At 39.9% G+C, this 24,876-nt stretch overlaps 2 protein-coding genes across 2 annotated transcripts in view; one reads left to right on the top strand and one right to left on the bottom strand.

The window, feature by feature from the left end:
• LOC143281774 (uncharacterized) overlaps nucleotides 1–1,487 on the top strand; it is a 5,957-nt gene extending 4,470 nt beyond the window's left edge. The window contains exon 3 of the mRNA XM_076587062.1: nucleotides 1,114–1,487. Coding sequence (XP_076443177.1) covers nucleotides 1,114–1,471 — 358 coding nt within the window. The 3' untranslated portion in view covers nucleotides 1,472–1,487. The remainder of the gene's footprint in view (nucleotides 1–1,113) is intronic.
• A 4,743-nt stretch (nucleotides 1,488–6,230) lies between these two features.
• Nucleotides 6,231–24,697, bottom strand: LOC143281773 (aarF domain-containing protein kinase 1-like). The gene is made up of 10 exons (XM_076587061.1): nucleotides 24,633–24,697; nucleotides 22,408–22,559; nucleotides 20,855–20,938; nucleotides 17,789–17,992; nucleotides 15,248–15,406; nucleotides 12,423–12,581; nucleotides 11,405–11,521; nucleotides 9,690–9,833; nucleotides 8,870–9,067; nucleotides 6,231–7,860 (listed from the first exon to the last, which is right to left on the bottom strand). Exons 2-10 carry the CDS (start codon nucleotides 22,546–22,548, stop codon nucleotides 7,501–7,503), a joined length of 1,566 nt encoding a protein of 521 aa, XP_076443176.1. The 5' UTR covers nucleotides 22,549–22,559; nucleotides 24,633–24,697; the 3' UTR covers nucleotides 6,231–7,500.
• Nucleotides 24,698–24,876: the final 179 nt, after the last annotated feature.

Genomic DNA, 24,876 nt, shown 5'->3' with positions numbered 1-24,876 from the left:
CAACACAGTACAAAGCAACACAGGAGGTAGGATAACTGAACAACACGGTACAAAATGACACAGGAGGTAGGATAACTGAACAACACGGTACAAAATGACACAGGAGGTAGGATAACTGAACAACACGGTACAAAACAACACAGGAGGTAGGATAACTGAGCAACACAGTACAAAACAACACAGGAGGTAGGATAACTGAACAACACAGGAGGTAGGATAACTGAACAACACGGTACAAAACAACACAGGAGGTAGGACAACTGAACAACACGGTACAAAATGACACAGGAGGTAGGATAACTGAACAACACGGTACAAAATGACACAGGAGGTATGATAACTGAGCAACACAGTACAAAACAACACAGGAGGTAGGATAACTGAACAACACGGTACAAAATGACACAGGAGGTAGGGTAACACACCAGGGATCAAGGGAGGTAGAGTATGACAAGGGAAGTAGGTGCAAGAGAACATTATTCAGGACAATACAGTACACTGCTGTGCCACACAATAAAATAGAACACTTATTTAGTCAGGACAATACAGTACACTGCTGTACCACACAATAAAATAGAACACTTATTTAGTCAGGACAATACAGTACACTGCTGTGTCACACAATAAAATAGAACACTTATGTAGTCAATCACCAAACAGTGACAGTGAAATAAAAACAATTTGTTAGTGCATGACAAGGAAACGCACATGTTGATTGAGAGCTGTCGTCATGTCTCTGTCTCTTCCTCTTTAATTCCCTCTGAATTTGTGAATGACTGATGTAAACATTGTATTTGTCTGTAGACGATCTCAAGTGCTGTATCCTTACCTGTATTGTTGTGTTTGTATTTCTATGAAATTGGCAACAAGAAAACAAAGTTACAATGCAGTACACTCCTGTGTCACACATGTAAGACAGCATAAAGTTCAGTCATTTGATTAGATTTTATTATGATGAGGATGATGATTACTATTATCATTATCATTGCTGTTATCATCATAATGATTATTTGTTTTTGTCTGAAGGATGCCTTCCTGTTTGACAACGTAACACATTATGCATTCTTTCAGAACGGTCTTCATCTGTCTCTTTCTCTCTCTTTTATACAACAGATCTGCCAGCCAAGACCAACAGTACCAAGGACTGGACAGCCAAGACCTTCAGTCCCACAGACTGGACAGCCGAGTGGACAGCCAAGACCTTCAGTCCTACAGCCTGGAGTCCCACAGACTGGACAGCCAAGACCCACAGTCCCACAGACTGGACAGCCAAGACCCACAGTCCCACAGACTGGACAGCCAAGACCCACAGTGCCAGAGCCGGTGGACAGTGCAGGAATTGTTGGACACCTGTGCCGAGCTAGGACTCCAGGGAAGGGCACAGCGCCCCAACGTTCCTGTCCTTGACCTCACACCTGAGTATTGCCCCCTGACCAGCAACTCAGGACAGCCTGTGTGTGGGGTTCAGTGATTCTAGGTTTGTTGGTCAGAATGATTGCATGTGTTGTTATCCATGTCATGGAGATGATTATATTCAGCATCATGCCATAGAAATATTGCCATGAAGTGAAGGAAGGGGGAGGGTTATGAGGGAAGAGGGGATAGAGACGTGTATATGTGTGTGCGGTATTTTGTTTTGCTGCAGAGGAGTGTAAAAGGGTTTTTGCATGTTTGTCATCTTGGTGGTGGTTTTAGACCTTTGAACTGGATTTCATGGGTTAAATTTGTCTTTGTCTTCTTTTCACATGATGATTGATGTCTGCATAACGGTAAGGGAAGTGTGTACAGGTTATTTCTGATTATTTCGTTTCATTTGTCTTAGAATGTTTTAATCATCTTTCTGATTATTTCGTTTCATTTGTCATAGAATGTTATAATCATCTTTCTGATTAGTTCGTTTCACTTGTCATAGAATGTTATAATCATCTTTCTGATTAGTTCGTTTCACTTGTCATAGAATGTTATGATCATCTTTCTGATTAGTTCCTTTCATTTGTCATAGAATGTTATAATCATCTTTCTGATTAGTTCGTTTCACTTGTCATAGAATGTTATAATCATCTTTCTGATTAGTTTCCTTGTACATGACTGAAATGCTTCACTTCATCTTAAAATGGTTTTTTCTTCTTATCTGATCATTTTCTTTTCACATGATAATTGACATGTGCGTTGTGACCAAGGAAAAGTGCGCCAGTTGCTCAGTCGTTTTTGATTTGATTTGTTAATTATTAACATTGATATTTGCTGACGGGCATTTTGAGTGAGCTGAAAGAGAATTTTCTATTTTGGTTGAAGCAGACAGTAAAGTATTTTGAATTATTAATAGAATTGAATCTCTCATTACATAGTTCCCTTTGTGTATTTTCAATTGCTGTTTTGTTTCGTGCAGTACTTGTCCACGTTTCCCCAATGTCTAGAGATACACTGTCATCAGGGATTTTTTTTAAAATGTCAGAAAATAGGCTCAGAATGAGCCCAAAGTATTGTAACTCAGGGATACCTGTAATGATTTCCAGATCTGCATTTGGTGCAGTGATATATGAATTTTGTATATTTTCCATTACATGTTTGTGGAACAAAGTTTTGCTCTGCATGTAAAACATGCACTGGCCATTGACGCTTTTATTGTATATTCATGGTCTCTGCCCCTTCAGGCCATTTGGATCTCATATGTTCTCAGCTTTCAGTGAAAGTGTCTAGACTGACATATTTTATTCCCTGTCTGATATTATTTATTTGGAAGAGGACCCAGGTATGGGACAGATGCTTTTATTCATATCAGGAGAGATTTGCTCAGCATTTGTAAGAACAGAATGTTGACAGTGGGATCAGTGAAAAAAGGTGAATTAAAAGAATCCAATAATGCAGTGAAATGTTGACAGTAGGATCAGTGAAAAAAGGTGAATTAAAAGAATCCAATAATGCAGTGAAATGTTGACAGTGGGATCAGTGAAAAAAGGTGAATTAAAAGAATCCAATAATGCAGTGAAATGTTGACAGTAGGATCAGTGAAAAAAGGTGAATTAAAAGAATCCAATAATGCAGTGAAATGTTGACAGTAGGATCAGTGAAAAAAGGTGAATTAAAAGAATCCAATAATGCAGTGAAATGTTGACAGTGGGATCAGTGAAAAAAGGTGAATTAAAAGAATCCAATAATGCAGTGAAATGTTGACAGTAGGATCAGTGAAAAAAGGTGAATTAAAAGAATCCAATAATGCAGTGAAATGTTGACAGTAGGATCAGTGAAAAAAGGTGAATTAAAAGAATCCAATAATGCAGTGAAATGTTGACAGTAGGATCAGTGAAAAAAGGTGAATTAAAAGAATCCAATAATGCAGTGAAATGTTGACAGTAGGATCAGTGAAAAAAGGTGAATTAAAAGAATCCAATAATGCAGTGAAATGTTGACAGTAGGATCAGTGAAAAAAGGTGAATTAAAAGAATCCAATAATGCAGTGAAATGTTGACAGTAGGATCAGTGAAAAAAGGTGAATTAAAAGAATCCAATAATGCAGTGAAATGTTGACAGTAGGATCAGTGAAAAAAGGTGAATTAAAAGAATCCAATAATGCAGTGAAATGTTGACAGTAGGATCAGTGAAAAAAGGTGAATTAAAAGAATCCAATAATGCAGTGAAATGTTGACAGTAGGATCAGTGAAAAAAGGTGAATTAAAAGAATCCAATAATGCAGTGAAATGTTGACAGTAGGATCAGTGAAAAAAGGTGAATTAAAAGAATCCAATAATGCAGTGAAATTGGAGAGAAAATGGACACTTTGACTCTCGAGTCATTACCTTCTTGTTTTGAAAAAATATTCTGTTGGATTTCTGTGCCTATTATTCTTTAAATTTGCCTTTTTTTTCTATGCACATTTAAGATATTTGGCATATTCAATCTCTACAAAGTATGTCACAGAGTCTCTACAAAGTATGTCACAGTCTCTACAAAGTATGTCATAGTCATGTCTGACTATATGACCATCAGAACAACAGGAAGCAAGTACCCGGTACTGTCCCAACTATCCGGGCTACAATTTGATTATAATGGAGCGTCTTGCCCAAGTTACATCCCCACTCTCTGGGCCAAGAGGCCTTTAGAACAGTGGGTGTTGGGATGGTCCTCAAAGACTAACTAGCCTCCAAGCACTAAGAGCCACCTAGTTCCAGAGTCATAGTCCTCCACAAAAGACTGAGATGTAAATTAATTCCCTTTGCAGTGGAGAAAGCACTTATCATACACTGATACAGCTCCCACTTTGCTGTTGACCCAGCCATAAGCTCATGTCAGTGTCTGATTTAAGCTGAGCAAAAGTGAACTTGTTAAACAGATCACTTTGGTGAAGTGATAGTATGGGTGTGTTGATGTGTCCAAAATGTTATGTCAAAGATGTGAAACTTTCCATTTTGTGTTCAGTGATGGCTTTATGAAATACGTTGTCACATGGCGTTTTGCATTGTGCAGTTTTGTGAAGAGGTGGATGTGATGTGCCGGTTGTATAAGACATCCTGGGTTTGTCAGGTGCTACTGCTTTCTGTGATAAGGTCTGGCATTTGTGGCCTGCTACCTACCTACCTCATCTTGTCCATGTGTTGGAAATACGCTGTTTACATTATGGTGCTGGCATCAAATTTTTGCCTTCAAATGTCGCTTTGAAATGACTTGATTTCTTGGATCTGTTATTACACACGCTCCAAAGGGGAAATAAAATCAGATCTTCCATATGTACATGTGTTACTGTTTGTGACTTTTCTTACTGTGTGTACTGTGTTTGACCCTGTTTGTGACTTTTCTTACTGTGTGTACTGTGTTTCACCCTGTTTGTGACTTTTCTTAATGTGTGTACTGTGTTTGACCCTGTTTGTGACTTTTCTGAATGTGTGTACTGTGTTTGACCCTGTTTGTGACTTTTCTTACTGTGTGTACTGTGTTTGACCCTGTTTGTGACTTTTCTTACTGTGTGTACTGTGTTTGACCCTGTTTGTGACTTTTCTTACTGTGTGTACTGTGTTTGACCCTGTTTGTGACTTTTCTCAATGTGTGTACTGTGTTTCACCCTGTTTGTGACTTTTCTTACTGTGTGTACTGTGTTTGACCCTGTTTGTGACTTTTCTTACTGTGTGTACTGTGTTTGATCCTGTTTGTGACTTTTCTTACTGTGTGTACTGTGTTTGACCCTGTTTGTGACTTTTCTTACTGTGTGTACTGTGTTTGACCCTGTTTGTGACTTTTCTTACTGTGTGTACTGTGTTTGACCCTGTTTGTGACTTTTCTTACTGTGTGTACTGTGTTTCACCCTGTTTGTGACTTTTCTCAATATGTGTACTGTGTTTGACCCTGTTTGTGACTTTTCTTACTGTGTGTACTGTGTTTGACCCTGTTTGTGACTTTTCTCAATATGTGTACTGTGTTTCACCCTGTTTGTGACTTTTCTCAATATGTGTACTGTGTTTCACCCTGTTTGTGACTTTTCTCAATATGTGTACTGTGTTTCACCCTGTTTGTGACTTTTCTTACTGTGTGTACTTTGACTCATTGGTCATGATGTTTGAAACGTTTCAACAGACAGTGACAATGTCTGAATGACTCATTGGTCATGATGTTTGAAACGTTTCAACAGACAGTGACAATGTCTGAATGACTCAGTGGTCATGATGTTTGAAACGTTTCAACAGACAGTGACAATGTCTGAATGACTCAGTGGTCATGATGTTTGAAACGTTTCAACAGACAGTGACAATGTCTGAATGACTCAGTGGTCATGATGTTTGAAACGTTTCAACAGACAGTGACAATGTCTGAATGACTCAGTGGTCATGATGTTTGAAACGTTTCAACAGACTGACAATTTCTTGAACATGTTTTTAACCACCACAACCACTTCTCTACGTTTTTACTTCCTCTTTTTATCAAATGTTGTTTGTTATGATATTGACACTCTTTTTCCTCTTCTCCCTTAACTATGTGAAGAGTCACTGGGGTCCTGCAGAGAACTGTTCTTCAGATTCCTCCAGGTCTGTCGGTTATTTGTCAAAACTATCAAACATATTAAAAAATATCAACAAGTAATTTTTTATCAGTATTATTTGTCTGTTTATGTATTCATTTATTCCCTAAAGCACACACACACACACACACACACACATGCGCGCATGTAAAAGTGCACACAGAAAATGAGGGAGAGCATAAGAGACAATGAACCAGAGTCAGAGACAGGAAATATGCTTTGCTGTTTACTCACTGCTGGATACAAGAGCAAACAAAATCTTATGTTTAAAAATGTCAAAGAGTAAAATCATAGATCACATCATTCAAAACCACACATACACACACAATGACTCTTGCACATACCTGAACAATTTGCTTCTGTGAGCTCATCCAGACAGCAATTCACCAAATCTATTGTGCATAAATTATCCTTGCTGAATGCAATACAAAAGCTGCATGCACACATATATATGCATGATCACATCCACAAATAAATACCTACATACCTAAAGATGCATGCCCCTCCTCCCCTTCCCCCTGCGCTGAATCTTGTGCAGAGACAAATGATAAGCGTGCACACCAGTCAAACACCACTTCACATGCAAGCAGGAGCTGGCACTTCATTCAGAGCAATAAAAGTAAACAAATGGACAGAAAACTTACAAATACAAGTACTTTTAAAGCTACATCCTGCCTGAAAAGAAAAAAAAAAAGAATGAAATATCAAAACATACATACATACACACACATACATGTACACATTCTTTTCCTCATCTTATGACAATGTCAGATGTTCAAAATGTCATAAAATACAAATTTGTAAACACACCATAAGAAAACAAATGCTCCATTCAAGTGCATAGTCTCATATTGAAAAAAATTGCTCCATATAAGAATTAATTCAAACCCATAAAACAAACTGAAATAAATAAAACAAGGTGAAATAAATATTACTGAAAAGAAACGTAATATCTAAAAACAAAATAAACATATTTCATCAGATTACCAATTAAACCTGGTAAATAATATCACACAAAGTAGTTTTGAACCAGCAAAATTATGTAACATGACTATACATGACAATTTTATATTGATCTCCTCACACACAGAGACTAAAACATATTTCATCAGATTACCAATTAAACCTGGTAAACAATATCACACAAAGTAGTTTTGAATCAGCAAAATTATGCAACATGACTATACATGACAATGTTATATTGATCTCCTCACACACAGAGACTCACCCTGGACAGCATCAGTCTTTATGAGCTTGAGTGCTTTCATTCTTTATGAGTAAAGAACGAGCACATCCACACCATTTTCAGTTACACGGACAGTAAGAGCTCTGAGTTTTAGACTTGGACAATATGTATCACATCCCTGAGTGTATTGCCATGATTTATCACTCCTTATCAAAACTGATGTCCACACTTTACGAAAAAAACAAACTGTAACTCATGCAAAACCAAACCAAAGCATTAAAGCTTTCATGAAACATACCAATCAATCCTACAACACAGGTTTCCTTCTGGGTATTGAAAGAATCCATCTGATTGTTGGAGAAGACACTAACCACAACCAAAATTCATATGCTGATATTTTTGTCAGCTGCCATCGTTCAGTCAGACTAGTGCGAAGGACACAGCGCAGTCCCTGACACTGTCGACGCCTTTCCTCTGTCACGGCGCGCACACAACAGCGAGACATGTTGATGAAAGAGGTGGCATTGGCTCGAATTTTTAGTGCCGACTCAATGCCACGAAGAACGTCATTGGTTTTCAAGATCAACAGCATCTGTCTTGGAACTCGGTTGAGGATGTCGGTGATTTCGATCAGGTAGTTACTGACATTGACCTTGATCTCTGCTCCCTGAAAAAAAGCATATCATTTCATTTGACTTTTTTGTGATTCCCAGTTCTGAACATGGCAGTTTCAAAAGTCAACATGGATTAGACTGTGGTAATACAAAACACAGGAACAGACAGTGGAGCCCCAACTGCTCATACCATTTAATTACTTCTGAGTCAGTAGAATCCCAATTAACTCACTTAGTACTGCCAGTTTGCTCCCCTGACTTTCCCCACAGATGAACTATTTGTATAGGGAAGAAATATATCCCCAAAAAACAAATGACACAAGTTATAAACTGAAAATTTCCAAACTGATCACTTACATAAGTAGTCAGTTGGGGACAAAATATAAAACTTCCTCCCTTCTCATGCTAACATCCAGGGAGATGATGAAAGTATCCATAATTTTTGTTGAAAATTTTCACTCACTGATGACTTGTAAATGAATCCAGGAAAGCAAAGATTTCGGAACAGATTGCATTCTGAAAGTTATATTGCCCTGATAGGGCCCCTTTGTCTATTTCTGTTGTCTGCCTTGTGACTGAGAAGAAACTGGGTCAGATGCCAATGTTGACATGCACTGTTTACATGAACCAGTCACCTAGAAAATCACTCTCCTGCTCGCGAGCACAGCAACTCACTCTGCATTTATTGGTCGCAGTGGAGAGTGGAAAGGTCAGTTAAGATATTCTTACTTATGATGTCATTATGCAAATTAGGTGCCACTCCAAAAATTCAAAACTTTCTAAAGCCCCGATCAGGCTCCCACCTTCCAGAGTGACTTAAGCAGCTGTGGAATACACAACGAAAAATTTTAGTGGACTGAAGTCAACATGAACAAATTAATTATGCTTGAAAACAGTCAAAGAGAAACCAAAACAACGTTAAAAGAACCATGAACATAACTTCAAGAAGACCAGTTCACCCACGTCTTATTCAGTCCACACTGAATTAAAATCCAATAAAAAGTATTTCTTTCCACCAGGAACTCTCACTTCAATAGTGTACACAAGCAAATGAATACTCACTTCTGCTTCAGTGAACTCATGCTTGCTGATGCCAGCTTGCAGAGCTTTCCATGAACGAGCAGTAAGCATGCATGCAAACAGTCCAAATAAGTTGCCCACATTCAATGCATCTGCATGCTTCTTCATTCCCTCGACATCTGCGTTGATCATCGACAGCCACATCTTGCTGTAGTGCACACGGAAATCGTCTGTAAGGGTCTGCCAACACAAAACATTTAAAAACCTTTTAGATCCTTGTTATGATATCAAAAGCAACTCAACACAAGTCAGTGTTAATATTGTATAATACATGTTGTTGACCCTCCGTGCTCATCTTGCATGTGGATTTTGATCACAGTATTTAGAGTACCACTAGCAATATTAATCTGCAAATGATTGTGATGTACTCTTTTTTTCCTTCTCTCTCTCTCTCTCTCTCTCCTCTCTCTCTCTCAATCTCTCTCTCTTTTTTTTCTTTCATGTATGTACATGAACCTAAAAGAGATGACAGAAAAAACAGGCAAAGGCCAGAAATAAAGAGCGATAGGAAAGGAAATTTCAACAACAAAGTTTCCAGAAAGTTGTGATACTATCTAATGTGAAAGACCCCCCAACACCACATCCCCAGAGGGTGATAGGAGTGCCAGGAACTTTCTAAGAAGATTGAAAGTTACCCCAAATGGTGTTTTCCATCAGGAAGATTCTCACTGACCAGTTCAGTTTGGCACTGAGCCCAGCTGACCACACAAGGCTGAACCAAAAACAAGTCTGGTTACAAACCACTACACAACAACAGGGAAGACAGAGAAATGAGGACCCCAGTGGTATCACGACAGCTCACCTGGTAGAGACCATGATCCAACAGAACCAGCTGTGTGCCTCGCGGGGTGGGGTTCACAAGGACGTTGCCAGGGTGGGGGTCGCAGTGCACGTACCCTTGCACAAAGATCATCTCACTGTACAGGGTTCCCAGCTTTCTGGACACCTGCAGGCCAAACATTTTCTCATGTTCATAAGCAACATATGATGATCTATAGGGTGAATATTCACTACCTGCAGCATAAATGGTAATTTCTCCAATCTCTTTTCTGTACAGCCTTTGCTATCAACGCTAGGTATTTCATTTAGATCTGGGAGTGAACTATGTCGTTTTGATCAAATTGATACACATTCGTATCACAGTGAGCACACTTTACACACAACTGGATAATAATCAGTTCAGATTTGATTGAAATGACATATTTCACTCCCAGATTTGAGTAGTATTATGTAGTGACTTACCTATGAAAAAAAAAAAAAAGAAAAACAAAAGAAATCATGATTCACTCCTGTGTTCACTTGGCAGAAACGTCTACAAACATGAAACACTTTCAAACCAAAAATAGAGACCAGAGTTGGCATTGTATTTGTTTTTTGCTGAAATTTTGTCAGCTGATAATACGGCAAATTGCTTCATGGCTGCAGTTAGTATTTAGATATGTAAGTAAATTATATTGTTTTGATCAAATCAAGGCAGCCAGAAGTACCTTAGAAAAAGTTAGATTCATCTGAATATTGCACATATAATATTACATTTAGTCAAACATTTGGACATCGGTACTTCATCGAATGATCAAGGTATCTTGTGTTGATCATGAACAAAACTACACCATGTTGAAATGTATGGCACCAGAGCAAAACGACTCCTACACATCTTAACAGCAGTAGAGGAACACTGCAGTAACACTGGTCATGAAAACAGCAAACAACAAGAGACAAAGCCTTCAAGACTCACTTGTGCTTCACGCTTTATCCTGTAAAGGAATCATTAGGAGGTAAAAAAAGAGATTTTAAAAATGGTTGAAAAGTGCTCTGTATTAAATATGATGGATAAGCTTGGGAGAAGAAAAAAGAAAAGAAAAGAAAAAAATGTAATGTTTAAGATGAGAAAGATCAGTTTAAAGCAAATTAAGTCCCCTAGCATTAATTACAGAGTAATTTCCCTTTTTTACTATCTGCACCAAAATGTTTGCAAATAAATAAAACTTCCATGCTTAGCAAAAGAAGTTCCTGTTTGAACAAAAAATGATAATAATGACTGCTCTTGTTGTTGTGTCAGAATATCAGATCAAAGTGCCAAGCTTAGAGAATACAAAAAATATAAATATAACAGTAAATGCAGTTTGCATATAATTAGGCTTCATTTAAAAAAATGTTTGTGCCCATCCCAGAGGTGCAATATTGTTTTAAACAAGATGACTGGAAAGAACTGAATTTTTCCTATTTTTATGCCTAATTTGGTGTCAACTGACAAAGTATTTGCAGAGAAAATGGCAATGTTAAAGTTTACCACGGATACACAGACACACACACACACGGACACACACAACCGAACACCAGGTTAAAACATAGACTCACTTTGTTTACACAAGTGAGTCAAAAATGACATCAAATAAATTTGATGTCCAAAGCAATGCAATCGTGTCCTTTGCGTTCATGTGGTAAAGGGAATAGAGAACAAGGAAATGGAAGATGCATCACTGCAAACGCAGGGAAAACACACAACACAAGACCAACCTCATTGACAGAGATTCCATGCTGCTGCATGTACTCCACGTCGTCCACCTTGCCTCCCTCACAAAACTCCATGGTCAGCACACGAGGTGAGGATAACTCCCAGTTGATCTTGGGCACCTGTAGGCCACAAAAAAACGAGACTTTTTGTATTTGTATTTGTATTTCTTTTTATCACAACAGATTTCTCTGTGAGAAATTCGGGCTGCTCTCCCCAGGGAGAGTGCGTTGCTACACTACAGCACCACCCATTTTTTGGGTATTTTTTCCTGCGTGCAGTTTTATTTGTTTTTCCTATCGCAGTGGATTTTTCTACAGAATTTTGCCAGGAACAACCCTTTTGTTTCTGTGGGTTCTTTTACGTGAGCTAAGTGCATGCTGCACACGGGACCTCAGTTTATCGTCTCATCCGAATTACTAGCGTCCAGACCACCACTCAAGGTCTGGTGGAGGGGGAGAAAATATTGGTGGCTGAGCCGTGATTCAAACCAGCGCGCTCAGATTCTCTTGCTTCCTAGGTGGACGCGTTACCTCTGGGCCATCACTCCACTCTCTCTTTGGTCAAAAAACAAAACAACCCCCCCCCCTCCACCCCCCCCCAAAAAAAAAGAAAAAGAAAAGAAAAGAAAAGAAGTTTAGACAGAAGAAAACAAATCCCAGGTTCCCCTCCCCTCCCTCCAACTCTTCCATGCCATTGGAGAGTTCACAGAGCTTCATGTCAACACAGGGGCAAAACGGAGTGACAGTCATCACTCTTGTAATGTATTGCTCTTTTTGTCACAACTGATTTCTTTGTATGAATATCTGGGAAAAAAGAAAAAAAAAAAAAAAAAAATATATGTGTGTGTGTGTGTGTGTGTGTGTGTGTGTGTGTGTGTGCATGTGGATGTATTTTTCACATCCATGCACCCAATCACACCCACACCCATGCTCACTGGCACACTCCAAGACACACATCTGTCATACGCATGCACCGCCCCTCCACTCCGACACATATTTGCTGAGCTCACAAACACCAAACCTTGAGAAAATCAAAATGATGCATCTGTCTGGCCACTCGCTCACAGTTCTGACCCTCGTTGATGAAGTCCAACTCAATGGGCAGATTCTTTTTTGTCTCCTCAGCAAGCCACTTGTACTGAAATCCTGGAAACAGCCAGGCTATGCCATGAACCAGTACCTGAAAAACAGAATGTGAGAGAAATACATAAAATACTACAAAATTAAATTAAACCACAGAACTGTATAAAATAACCTCAAGAGAACCATATCACTCAGTCACTGAAAGGCTAACAGACTGACTGACCTGATCAGCTGACAGTTGTTACTTCAGGGCTATAAGCTGCAGCTTTTTTCCCTGTGACTAAAACACTGACTGCAGCTAGGACATCAATTTTCCCAGTTCTATTTATGGCTGGCAGTCAGGCCTAATTATCATGTTATCACACCATCAGTCTCAGTGAAATATCAGATATTCCCAGGTCAATATTTCAAGTTTTTTTTCAGTGAAAGCACAACCTGACACATGAATTTCACAAGGCTTATGCACTTCCTGCTTCACAGTCCAATTTCTGATCAAAATTTGAATCAAGACACTTGTGATGTCATCATGTCAAAGACAAGACGATGTGCTTTTGATGCCGATTTCAAACTGAAAGCGACTGATCTTGCTCTACAGAGGGGAAACAGCACAGCTGCTCAAGAACTTGGGACAAATCAATCCATGGTCCCGCAGTGGCATCTGCCTCAAGATAAACTTACCAAATGTAAAAAATCACAGAAAGCCTTCCCCGTCAGCGAGACAGCAGATGACATGGAATCCTTAAGTGCATGTGAAGCAGACACAGACAGCAGTTCCAACAACATGTTGACTCAGCATGGATTAGATGAAATTTTGCTTTACTCTTCAAATCTGACACTGAAGTGCAGTGGGAGAGGAGGAGGACTGCAAACAAACTGACAGTATGTTTTGTTTTAATGTAAAAACCTGTATAATATTTGTGTTGGTTATCTTCTTCTTCTTCATTTGTGGGCTGCAACTCCCACCTTGACGTGTATACATGTACACAGGTGGGCAACTCCCACCTTCACGTGTATACATGTACACAAGTGGGCAACTCCCACCTTCACGTGTATACATGTACACAAGTGGGCAACTCCCACCTTGACTTGTATACATGTACACAGGTGGGCAACTCCCACCTTCATGTGTATACATGTACACAAGTGGGCATCTCCCACCTTGACTTGTATACATGTACACAGGTGGGCAACTCCCATCTTGACGTGTATACATGTACACAAGTGGGCAACTCCCACCTTCACGTGTATACATGTACACAAGTGGGCAACTCCCACCTTGACTTGTATACATGTACACAGGTGGGCAACTCCCACCTTGACTTGTATACATGTACACAGGTGGGCAACTCCCACCTTCATGTGTATACATGTACACAAGTGGGCAACTCCCACCTTGACTTGTATACATGTACACAGGTGGGCAACTCCCATCTTGATGTGTATACATGTACACAAGTGGGCAACTCCCACCTTGACTTGTATACATGTACACAGGTGGGCAACTCCCACCTTGACTTGTATACATGTACACAGGTGGGCAACTCCCACCTTGACTTGTATACATGTACACAGGTGGGCAACTCCCACCTTCATGTGTATACATGTACACAGGTGGGCAACTCCCACCTTGACGTGTATACATGTACACAGGTGGGCAACTCCCACCTTCATGTGTATACATGTACACAAGTGGGCAACTCCCACCTTGACGTGTATACATGTACACAAGTGGGCTTTCACGTGTATGACCATTTTCACCCCGCCATGTAGGCAGCCATACTCTGTTTTTGAGTGTAGTGTGTTGGTTATGATTAAGATCTGCTGTACTGTGTAGTTTGTGTGTAAGTGTGACACTTTCAGGTGCTGTAGATTTAAAATATTCATCCATTGTTCATTTCAAACGACCTTTCTTTTTGATTTATTGCATACAGCTTTTTTTTCAGATTTTTTCTTTCTAAATTCTGGGGGTGTGGATGAACACAAGGTGCTCTTTGTAGTTTGGGAAATATGGTAACTTGACAACCAATGAACAGAGCAGCAATCAGCTGAACCAGTAACACATTAACTCAATGATTAATTAACTGACTGACGAGTAAGTGATAACTGGTTCATAGCTGAAATTATCAATTCATTTACACATAAATCACATCAATCAATCAATCAATCAGTTGTTTTCATCAATGCATAAGACTAAACGGCTGAAATGCAGTGTTGTCACACACAGAGTCATATTGATGGATTAGAAATATGGCATATAAAAATAAGGATGGTGGGAGGAAATGAGGGAGGGAAAGAGAGAGAGACAGAGACAGAGAGAGGAATGGAGGTAAGAAGTGAGGGAGGGAGGGGGAGACAGAGAGAGAGAGACAGACAGAGACAGAGAGAGGGATGGATGGAGGGATGGAGGGAGGAAGGGGGGGGGGGAGAGAGAGAGAGAGAGAGTGACAATGATTTTTATTGCCAATGGCAAAGATACCCTTTTGGCAAGGAGGTTACAATACATATTGCTGAGGGAGAGAGAGAGCGATAGGAGAGAAAGGAAGACAAAACGACAGACAGAGAGACAGACCTGCAAATCATGCAGTTCCTCCAAAACATTATGAAACACACAAGTGCAAACACACACACTCACACAAATGCACACACACACACAAACACACCCACACCCACACAAAAAAAACAAACCCCACATGCACACACATATACACACACAACCAACACATCCACTGAACACCTGCCAAACCCACCTCTCTCCCCCCTTACCTCCATGGTTTTAATGTCCACATAGGAGTGAGCCTTCACTCTGGGATGCTGCACTTTGACCGCCACGATGCTGCCGTCCTTCAGGGTGGCTTTGTGAACCTGCGCTAAAGACGCAGCTCCCAAGGGTTCGGGTTCAAATGAGGTGAAGACATCGTCCACCTGTCACATGTCACACCTGAAGTGGTTGAGTACGCACACACACACACACGTGTGTATATATATATATAAACATTTGTATTTGTATTTGGATTACTCTTTTTTTTTACTCTTTTTGTCACAACAGATTTCTCTATGTGAAATTTGGGCTGCTTTCCCCAGGGAGAGCACGATACTACACTGATAGCGCCACCCCTTTTTCTTTTCTTTTTTTATGTTATTTTTTTCTGCCTGCATCTCTCTCTCTCTCTCTCTCTCTCTCTCTCTCTCTCTCTATATATATATATATACACACATATATATACATACATACATACATATACAGAACTGTCATCAAATAATATGATGGATATATACATATATATGTATACATACATACACAGAGCCATCATCAAATAATTATTATGATGATAATGCTACTAATTAATGATGACTTTTTGATTTTTTTTCTCTTTTTTTTTCAAGTTTGAGCTGACAGCCTTTCACATAGATCTGAAAAAAAACAACAACCCCAAAACCCTAATATTAAAGATTTGCAATATTAGTAAAGTGAAAGAGCAGCTTTAAAAATTTATGGACGCAAGCATCATGACACTAAGCACCCATCAAACACACACACACACACACACACACTCACTCACTAAACCTTCACAAATATGTACACACACACACACAAACATACATACAAGAATTACTAATCTAACAAACAGATTTATCTAAATCTTTATTTAAAAAAAAAAGATAATCTAAATGAAAACAGCATATAACACACACCAAATCTATCATTCAAATATTGTCTCTCCTTCCACATCTCCACACTCCATAGATTGTCCTCACATCCACCACTCCTTCCACATCTCCACACTCCATAGATTGTCCTCACATCCACCACTCCTTCCACATCTCCACACTCCACAGATTGTCCTCACATCCACCACTTCTTCCACATTGTCCTATCCACCACTCCTTCCACATCTCCACACTCCATAGATTGTCCTCACATCCATCACACCTTCCACATCTCCACACTCCATTGATTGTCCTCACATCCACCACTCCTTCCACATCTCCACACTCCATAGATTGTCCTCACATCCACCACTCCTTCCACATCTCCACACTCCATAGATTGTCCTCACATCCACCACTCCTTCCACATCTCCACACACCACAGATTGTCCTCACATCCACCACTTCTTCCACATCTCCACACTCCACAGATTGTCCTCACATCCACCACTCCTTCCACATCTCCACGCTCCATAGATTGTCCTCACATCCACCACTCCTTCCACATCTCCACACTCCATAGATTGTCCTCACATCCACCACTCCCTCCACATCTCCACACACCACAGATTGTCCTCACATCCACCACTCCTTCCACATCTCCACACACCACAGATTGTCCTCACATCCACCACTCCCTCCACATCTCCACACTCCATAGATTGTCCTCATATCCATCACTCCTTCCACATCTCCACACACCATAGATTGTCCTATCCACCACTCCTTCCACATCTCCACACTCCACAGATTGTCCTCACATCCACCACTCCTTCCACATCTCCACACACCATAGATTGTCCTCACATCCACCACTTCTTCCACATTGTCCTATCCACCACTCCTTCCACATCTCCACACTCCATAGATTTTCCTCACATCCACCACTCCTTCCACATCTCCACACTCCATAGATTGTCCTCACATCCACCACTCCTTCCACATCTCCACACTCCATAGATTGTCCTCACATCCACCACACCTTCCACATCTCCACACACCATAGATTGTCCTCACATCCACCACTCCTTCCACATCTCCACACACCATAGATTGTCCTCACATCCACCACTCCTTCCACATCTCCACACTCCATAGATTGTCCTCACATCCACCACACCTTCCACATCTCCACACACCATAGATTGTCCTCACATCCACCACTCCTTCCACATCTCCACACTCCACAGATTGTCCTCACATCCACCACTCCTTCCACATCTCCACACTCCATAGATTGTCCTCACATCCACCACTCCTTCCACATCTCCACACTCCATAGATTGTCCTCACATCCACCACACCTTCCACATCTCCACACTCCATAGATTGTCCTCATATCCACCACTCCTTCACCTCCACCCATCTCCCCCCCCCCAGCCCACTCAGCTACCCACACTCCTCTGTCCCAAAATACAGCACTGTAACAAAGCAAAATAACAACAAAAAATGTCTTGCCAGAATATTACGCTTACATCCCCCTGCGAGTCGCATTGTGCCATATTAAAAACAAAACAAACTATAGTATACAAATTATTCTCAACTGGAACACAATCATTTTTCCAGTCTGTTTCGAAGCCACGAGCGTCACCTTACCTTCTGACCGAGGTCCTCTTCAATGACCTTGTAGAGATCTTCAAGAGGGGACTTTGGTGCCTGGTTGTGGAACACCTTCATGGTCTGTACGTACTCTTTGGGCAGCAGGTACTCGAGGGAACCAATGTGCTGACCCACCTTAATAAAAGCCCCGCCATTCTTCGAGCACATTTCCCGCAGCCGTTCTGCCGAACGCTGGTGGATCTGCAATCAGCAGTGGAACTTTCACACAGGTTTGATTATTCCAAGTTGAAAATTCATTTTGAATCGTCTGTGTACTAGAAAAATAATAATGACGATACCAATACAGATAGTAGCAGAGTGTCCTTGCAATACTAGTTGAAGTGGCTGCCTGGGGCTCTTGTTCCAGTTGCCAGCTCTAACAACAGGATACTGGGGCTCTTGTTCCAGTTGCCAGCTCTAACAACAGGATACTGGGGCTCTTGTTCCAGTTGCCAGCTCTAACAACAGGATACTGGGGCTCTTGTTCCAGCTGCCAGCTCTAACAACAGGATACTGGGGCTCTTGTTCCAGTTGCCAGCTTTAACAACAGGATACTGGGGCTCTTGTTCCAGTTGCCAGTTTAAGAGCAGGATACTAGGGCTCTTGTTCCAGTTGCCAGCTCTAACAACAGGATACTGGGGCTCTTGTTCCAGCTGCCAGCTCTAACAACAGGATAATGGGGCTCTTGTTCCAGTTGCCAGCTCTAACAACAGGATACTGGGGCTCTTGTTCCAGCTGCCAGCTCTAACAACAGGATACTGGGGCTCTTGTTCCAGTTGCCAGCTCTAACAACAGGATACTAGGGCTCTTGTTCCAGCTGCCAGCTCTAACAACAGGATACTGGGGCTCTTGTTCCAGTTGCCAGCTCTAACAACAGGATACTGGGGCTCTTGTTCCAGCTGCCAGCTCTAACAACAGGATACTGGGGCTCTTGTTCCAGCTGCCAGCTCTAACAACAGGATACTGGGGCTCTTGTTCCAGTTGCCAGCTTTAAGAACAGGATACTGGGGCTCTTGTTCCAGTTGCCAGCTTTAAGAATGGGATACTGGGGCTCTTGTTCCAGTTGTCAGCTTTAAGAACAGGATACTGGGGCTCTTGTTCCAGTTGTCAGCTTTAAGAACGGGATACTGGGGCTCTTGTTACAGTTGCCAGCTTTAAGAACAGGATACTGGGGCTCTTGTTCCAGTTGTCAGCTTTAAGAACGGGATACTGGGGCTCTTGTTCCAGTTGCCAGCTCGAACAACAGGATATTGGGGCTCTTGTTCCAGTTGCCAGCTTTAAGAACAAGATACTGGGGCTCTTGTTCCAGTTGCCAGCTTTAAGAACGGGATACTGGGGCTCTTGTTCCAGTTGCCAGCTCTAACAACAGGATACTGGGGCTCTTGTTCCAGTTGCCAGCTCTAACAACAGGATACTGGGGCTCTTGTTCCAGTTGCCAGCTCTAACAACAGGATACTGGGGCTCTTGTTCCAGTTGCCAGCTTTAACAACAGGATACTGGGGCTCTTGTTCCAGTTGCCAGCTCTAACAACAGGATACTAAGTAAACCCCTTGACTGCTGCTGATGAGGTACCCATCAGTGAAGGGCTGTCACATTACTGAGGCAAGACAGAGCTGACAGGTCAGGGTGTAGGTTTCCTGTTGGTCATCAGTCACTGACACACACAATCTTAAAATGACCCATCAATGTGGCAGCAAGTCTGTCACTTGACATTAATTTTTTTGTGAAATTGGTCATGCCAAAAGGGCTTTTGTAGAGTTCTCTTCTTCTCCTCCAATATTATGACTGCAGTTTCAAGCTAAAAAAAAAAAGAAAAAAAAAAGAGTTGTTTCATTGTTGCTCTGCAGTTCGATAATGAGCAGACAAACACTGAAAAAAATTTCAAACCTTGTAGCGAGCCAGGAAACTAAATTGGAGGTATGTTTACACAAAAGCATCGTTGTTTGCATATTGTGAACTATGGTGGAATACAGTGCCAATATAGCTTGGCAAGTGCCAATGTCTGCTTCAACCACTGTTGTTTGTGTCTTTGTCCTGCATTTGGTCCAATATCCAATCACATGTGGTAGGATTTCTGATCTAGTATTGGGATATCATACCATTTAATACGGTTTCAATTTTTATTCTTTGTGTGTCAAAATGTTAACTTTCGCAAAAGACATTTCTGGCATCAATAGTTCAGAGCTTTTGCTACTGTTTACCACTGAAAGGTGAATGGTATGCTGATTTGAATGCATGGTAAACTACTTTGTTCTTTATGGATTCAAAATTCAGGCCTTTGCCACCTATATATAATACACATATTATATACAAAGAGAGAGAGATGGACGAAATACAAATTACAAAGTCTGTAGATGTGGTGGCCAAATGGGGTGCCAGTGATGGGAATTATGGTTTGTTTTTCCTGACTTGTTGATTTTGAAAATGACCCATTGATTTTGTGGTGAACAGGTCAAATGACCCATGGTGTCCGGAACCAAGCCTGAACTTGGCACCATTCTGTTCTAGGACTTCTTCCTCTTGGGACTGCATTACTTATGTTCAGCAAAATCAGTTACACCACTGTTGAGCACAGTTTTAGTTTCAAAGAGGCATCAAAGTGTGCAGACTGATCCATATTCACCACATCATATCATCATATCTGCTAAAAAAAAAACAACAAAAAAAAAAGGAGGAAAACAAAAAGAAGAAGAAGAAGAAAGAAGCAAAAAAAACAAAAAACAAAAAAAAACACCCAAAAAACAACAACAACAAAAACAAACAAAAAACAAAAAAAACAACAAAACTGCACTTACAACTCATGCTACACTGATCTCATGTCACCAAGTTCACCAGTCAATGGGTTAAGGAACAAGAAGGAGAAGATTCAAACCTCCTGCATTGACTCAATAACTGTGGCACACATGGTTTAAATGAAAATCCTGCTAACTTCACAACACTTATGCTGTGACAGAATGTGTAGAAAAAATGTTGGATCTGCTGTTTATCTGGTTTTTGCTTGTTTACTTTTCAACTTCTTCAATGTGTCATTAATAATTAACAATCAAGTAAGTGAAATCTTACCTGTGATTTTACTTGTTCATAATCAGGTGAAGCAGCATCCAGTTTTGAAAGTGTTAGTTTATAGTCAACAGCAATACAAGCAGCCTGTAGACAGACCAATCTGTGGTTATTTCCTCTGTAAATCAAAAAGGGTGATAAAGACTTTAAACAAAATCTACCAGCATAACACATACAATCTAAAATAAATAACTGAAATATATATGAAATGAAATAAAATGCAACAAAACAGTTGCAGCAAAGCAACAGCTTAACACTTTCACTTCCAGAAGTATTTGTGGATTTTGCAAAAGAAACAAATCAAAACAAAACAAACAAACAAAAAAACAACAACAACAACAAAAATCAGAATTATGCTTTAAAGTATAAAAGTATGTTTTCTTGAAGGAAAATGAACAGAGAACATAACCATAACTTAATGTTGACAGGATGAAATAAATCTTAATCACTAGGCTTTTTATGAAAAATACCACAAAGTATTTTCAAGAAAAAAAAAAAAAAAAAAAAAGAAGGAAAAGAAGAAGATATATCAATTTTGTTTATTTTACTTGTGGAAATGGTGTTAGAATATTAGCAAATATATTAGACACAACAACCAAGTGCAATTATTTTGTTTTCTCCACTATTTTATTGTTTTAAACATAAACACATAGACACTCACATTCACCCACACATGTACCCCCCACCCATACACCCAGAAACACTATCACACAATAGAACAACACAGTAGCTCACTGGAAACAATATTTTGGCTTAAACCTTTCATCTGGAGGGTTTCACAGTAAATGAAAACCACAAAACGAAGGTTTCAAGCTAAAACAATGGGTTTTTTTTTCCTATGGTATACCCATTTCTAACATGACCCGGCCCCCTTCCTGTCAATGTAGAAGTAGCATGTAATCATCACCACGATAACAAGAATCACTTCAGTTGATCAACAACAACATTACTTTCACTTTCTATCACATTTTCTTAGTTGCTATTGTCATGTTGTGCAGAAAATCAAACAAAATTCTAGCCACCTCTTATGTACCATACGTCCTGGCAGCCATGCTGACACGCTCAACAGCATGTTGCATCACAGAATGCAATAAAACGCATTCAAAATCAAGCCAAAACTTGCTGAGATATTGCTTCAAACACTCATCAAGGCAGTCACCATTTACAACCATGTAAGCAGATTGCAAAAATGATGGCTGGACAACTATCCTTACTGAAAGGATTCAAACAAATGCCTGAAAACAAAGAAGGGAATACATCAACAGGTATGGTATTGTTTTCAGACTCGCGGAGTATTCAGTTGTTATATCAAGTGGATTTCTTATTCAATACCATTATATAACACAATATGTCAATAGTGATGATAACTCCTGTGAACCATTCATAATGTTCCTCATGGTTATGATTATAAAAAGATATTCCAAGTGTTGACCAGTTTCATAGATGACCTCATGGCCTGATCTGGCATGTAAACAAGAGTTCTTTTTTTGGAGGTGAATTCTGTTGAATTAAATTAATTACAATAAAAAATTGTGGGGTTATTCAAAATAACTTACCGCCCAAGCAGCTCTCCCAAAGCGAACTAATCCAACAGTTGAGACTTCCCAATCATTGTGTTTCAGCAGGACTGCAGTTCCTGCTACAGTGGCTCCTAAAGCTGCCCATTGTAATCCACGCCACACTCTCCTTGACATCATCTGTAATTTATCTGTGCAGCATGGGAGAAAAGTAGGTTGAATTTCTACAATGTTTGTTTATCCATAGAAAAAGTGTGACAGTACAATTATTCAGATGATTTATTCAAAAAAAGGTTATGGCTGCTCATAAAGGGGTGTTGTGTACAAACAGATTTCAGAAAGATCTTAAGACATACATTTTGTAATACAATAGCACAGAAAAGTAGAACAAACCAGGTACAACCTAGTGACCAGATTTTTAAGGCTTACATTTATGATTAAGTTACAAACTGTTTGGCTTCTTATTCTCCATGTGACATCATGAACAAGAGAGTGAGAGAGAGAGAGAGAGAGAGAGAGAGAGAGAGAGAGAGAGAGAGAGAGAGAGAGAGAGAGGAAACAAAATATATTTCATGAGGGCAGTGGAATAAACATTATTTTACATCCAACCCTCTGACTCTGAGCAAAGCGAGAGAGAGAGAGAGAGAGAGAGAGAGAGAGAGGGGGGGGGGGGTAATAGATAAGCAAATAACATGCGTTTTTACATTCAGCCCTCGCCCTAAAGAGGGAATGGAGCAAAAGAAGCAGAAATGAGTAAAAGAAAGAAAAAAAAATTACAACACACTAAAAATACATCAATATTTTCTGATTATCCCACCATTTACAGCCATTCCACCCAAAGCAATATAAGAGAGAAAAACCAAAAAACAGGAAAAAAAAACCCCAAAACATGGAACACACACACACACACACACACACACCAGTGCAGGCGTGTGCGAGAGAGAGAGAGAGAGAGAGAGAGAGAGAGAGAGAGAGAGAGAGAGAGAGAGAATGAATGAATATTCTTTAATGAGGGAAGTGGAATAAGCAAGGACATGATTTTTTTCATCCAGCCCTCAGGGCAAAGAAAATCAACAAGCAAAAAATTATAATAATAAAAATAAATACATAAAAATACCCCACCCCCCTTTAAAAAAACCCAAAAAAACAAAAGAAAAAAAAACAAAAGCAACTGTGAGATAACACTATCCAGTTCCCTTCCCAGATCATTCATTTCAAAGCGACAGTAGAAATCATTCAGTTTGTTTGAAAAATCAAGCTGTTCATCCTTTTTCATTTCACAAGCTACTGTTTTCCTTTTCGTTTCTCAAGTGATAATTTTTAACCCATCCCATGCATCTGCCATTTTTCCTGTCTGAAACTGTTGCTCTACTTTTGATTTGAATTCCCTCTGTCCCCTTTGTAATTCATCTCTAAGCTTCTTTTGTATCAGTTTCCTATCCTTCTTGTTCCCTGACTGAAACGCTACCTTTTTCTCGTTTAAAATTGTTTTGAGAGACTTTGAGATCCATGGTTTGTTGTTGGGGAAAAGTTTAATTGTTTTTGTCGGAATTATCATGTCTTCACAGAAACTGATATAAGATGTAACAACATCAGTTGCTTCATGAAGATTCTCACATGGGTCTGTCAACACACTCCAATCAGTACAATCAAAACATCCTCTCAGTTCATCCACACTCTCTGACGTCCAAACTTTCACACTCTTTTTCACAATCGGCTCTGTCTGTATCTTTGGTCTGTAGGCTGGGATTAAATGAGCAACATCATGTATGTTTTATTATATCCAGCACTTTGAGGGTTAAGTAGAATGGCATTGCCATTAAGGTTGAGTTACATCATTCATTCTCCATTTTATCAAACAAATAGTTTTTTTTTAATGAGCCTCTGAAGTTAATACTATTGGTCATCTGTTTTAAAATGGAAGATTATTCCAGTACGAGAGAGAGAGAGAGAGGAGAGAGAGAGAGAGTAAAAAAGCGACCACCTGGCGAGGTTTTTTTTTTTACCATTCACTGCAGAAATTTCTCACTTGAGTGAAGAAGTCACCAGAGGAAAAAAAAAAAAAAAAAACAATAACAAAAACCACGTGAAAGTGAAAGTTACACAACAGACAACGAGACAACCCCATCCCGTTTGAAGCTTGCGGCATCATCCTCTCACTGTGACACAACTATCTCGAAACGATTATAGCTTCAAAATATTTTTATACCATTTTCTTTTAACCTTCATAGATAATACACGAAGAAGTATGGCAAAAAACACACCAAAAGCGTTTTTAAGTCTTCCAGTCCAAGGAGAGATGGGTCGAACCAGTATTGATGTAGTGTAATTTCCCTTGACAGTCATCTGAAAACACAAAACTGAACGAAATATGCCCACTGTCTGTTGTTTACATTTCATGGGCGTGATCGGATGTGTGCATGCGCGCTGCATTTACGTGCGTGTGTATGTGCGCGCGCGCGCGAGTCATACGTATGTAAAGTGTATGCATGCATACGCCGGTGCCAA

Source organism: Babylonia areolata, chromosome 4 (genome assembly GCF_041734735.1).
Source record: "Babylonia areolata isolate BAREFJ2019XMU chromosome 4, ASM4173473v1, whole genome shotgun sequence".
Classification (NCBI taxonomy): domain Eukaryota; kingdom Metazoa; phylum Mollusca; class Gastropoda; order Neogastropoda; family Buccinidae; genus Babylonia; species Babylonia areolata.
This window is presented reverse-complemented; position numbering and strand designations above follow the sequence as displayed.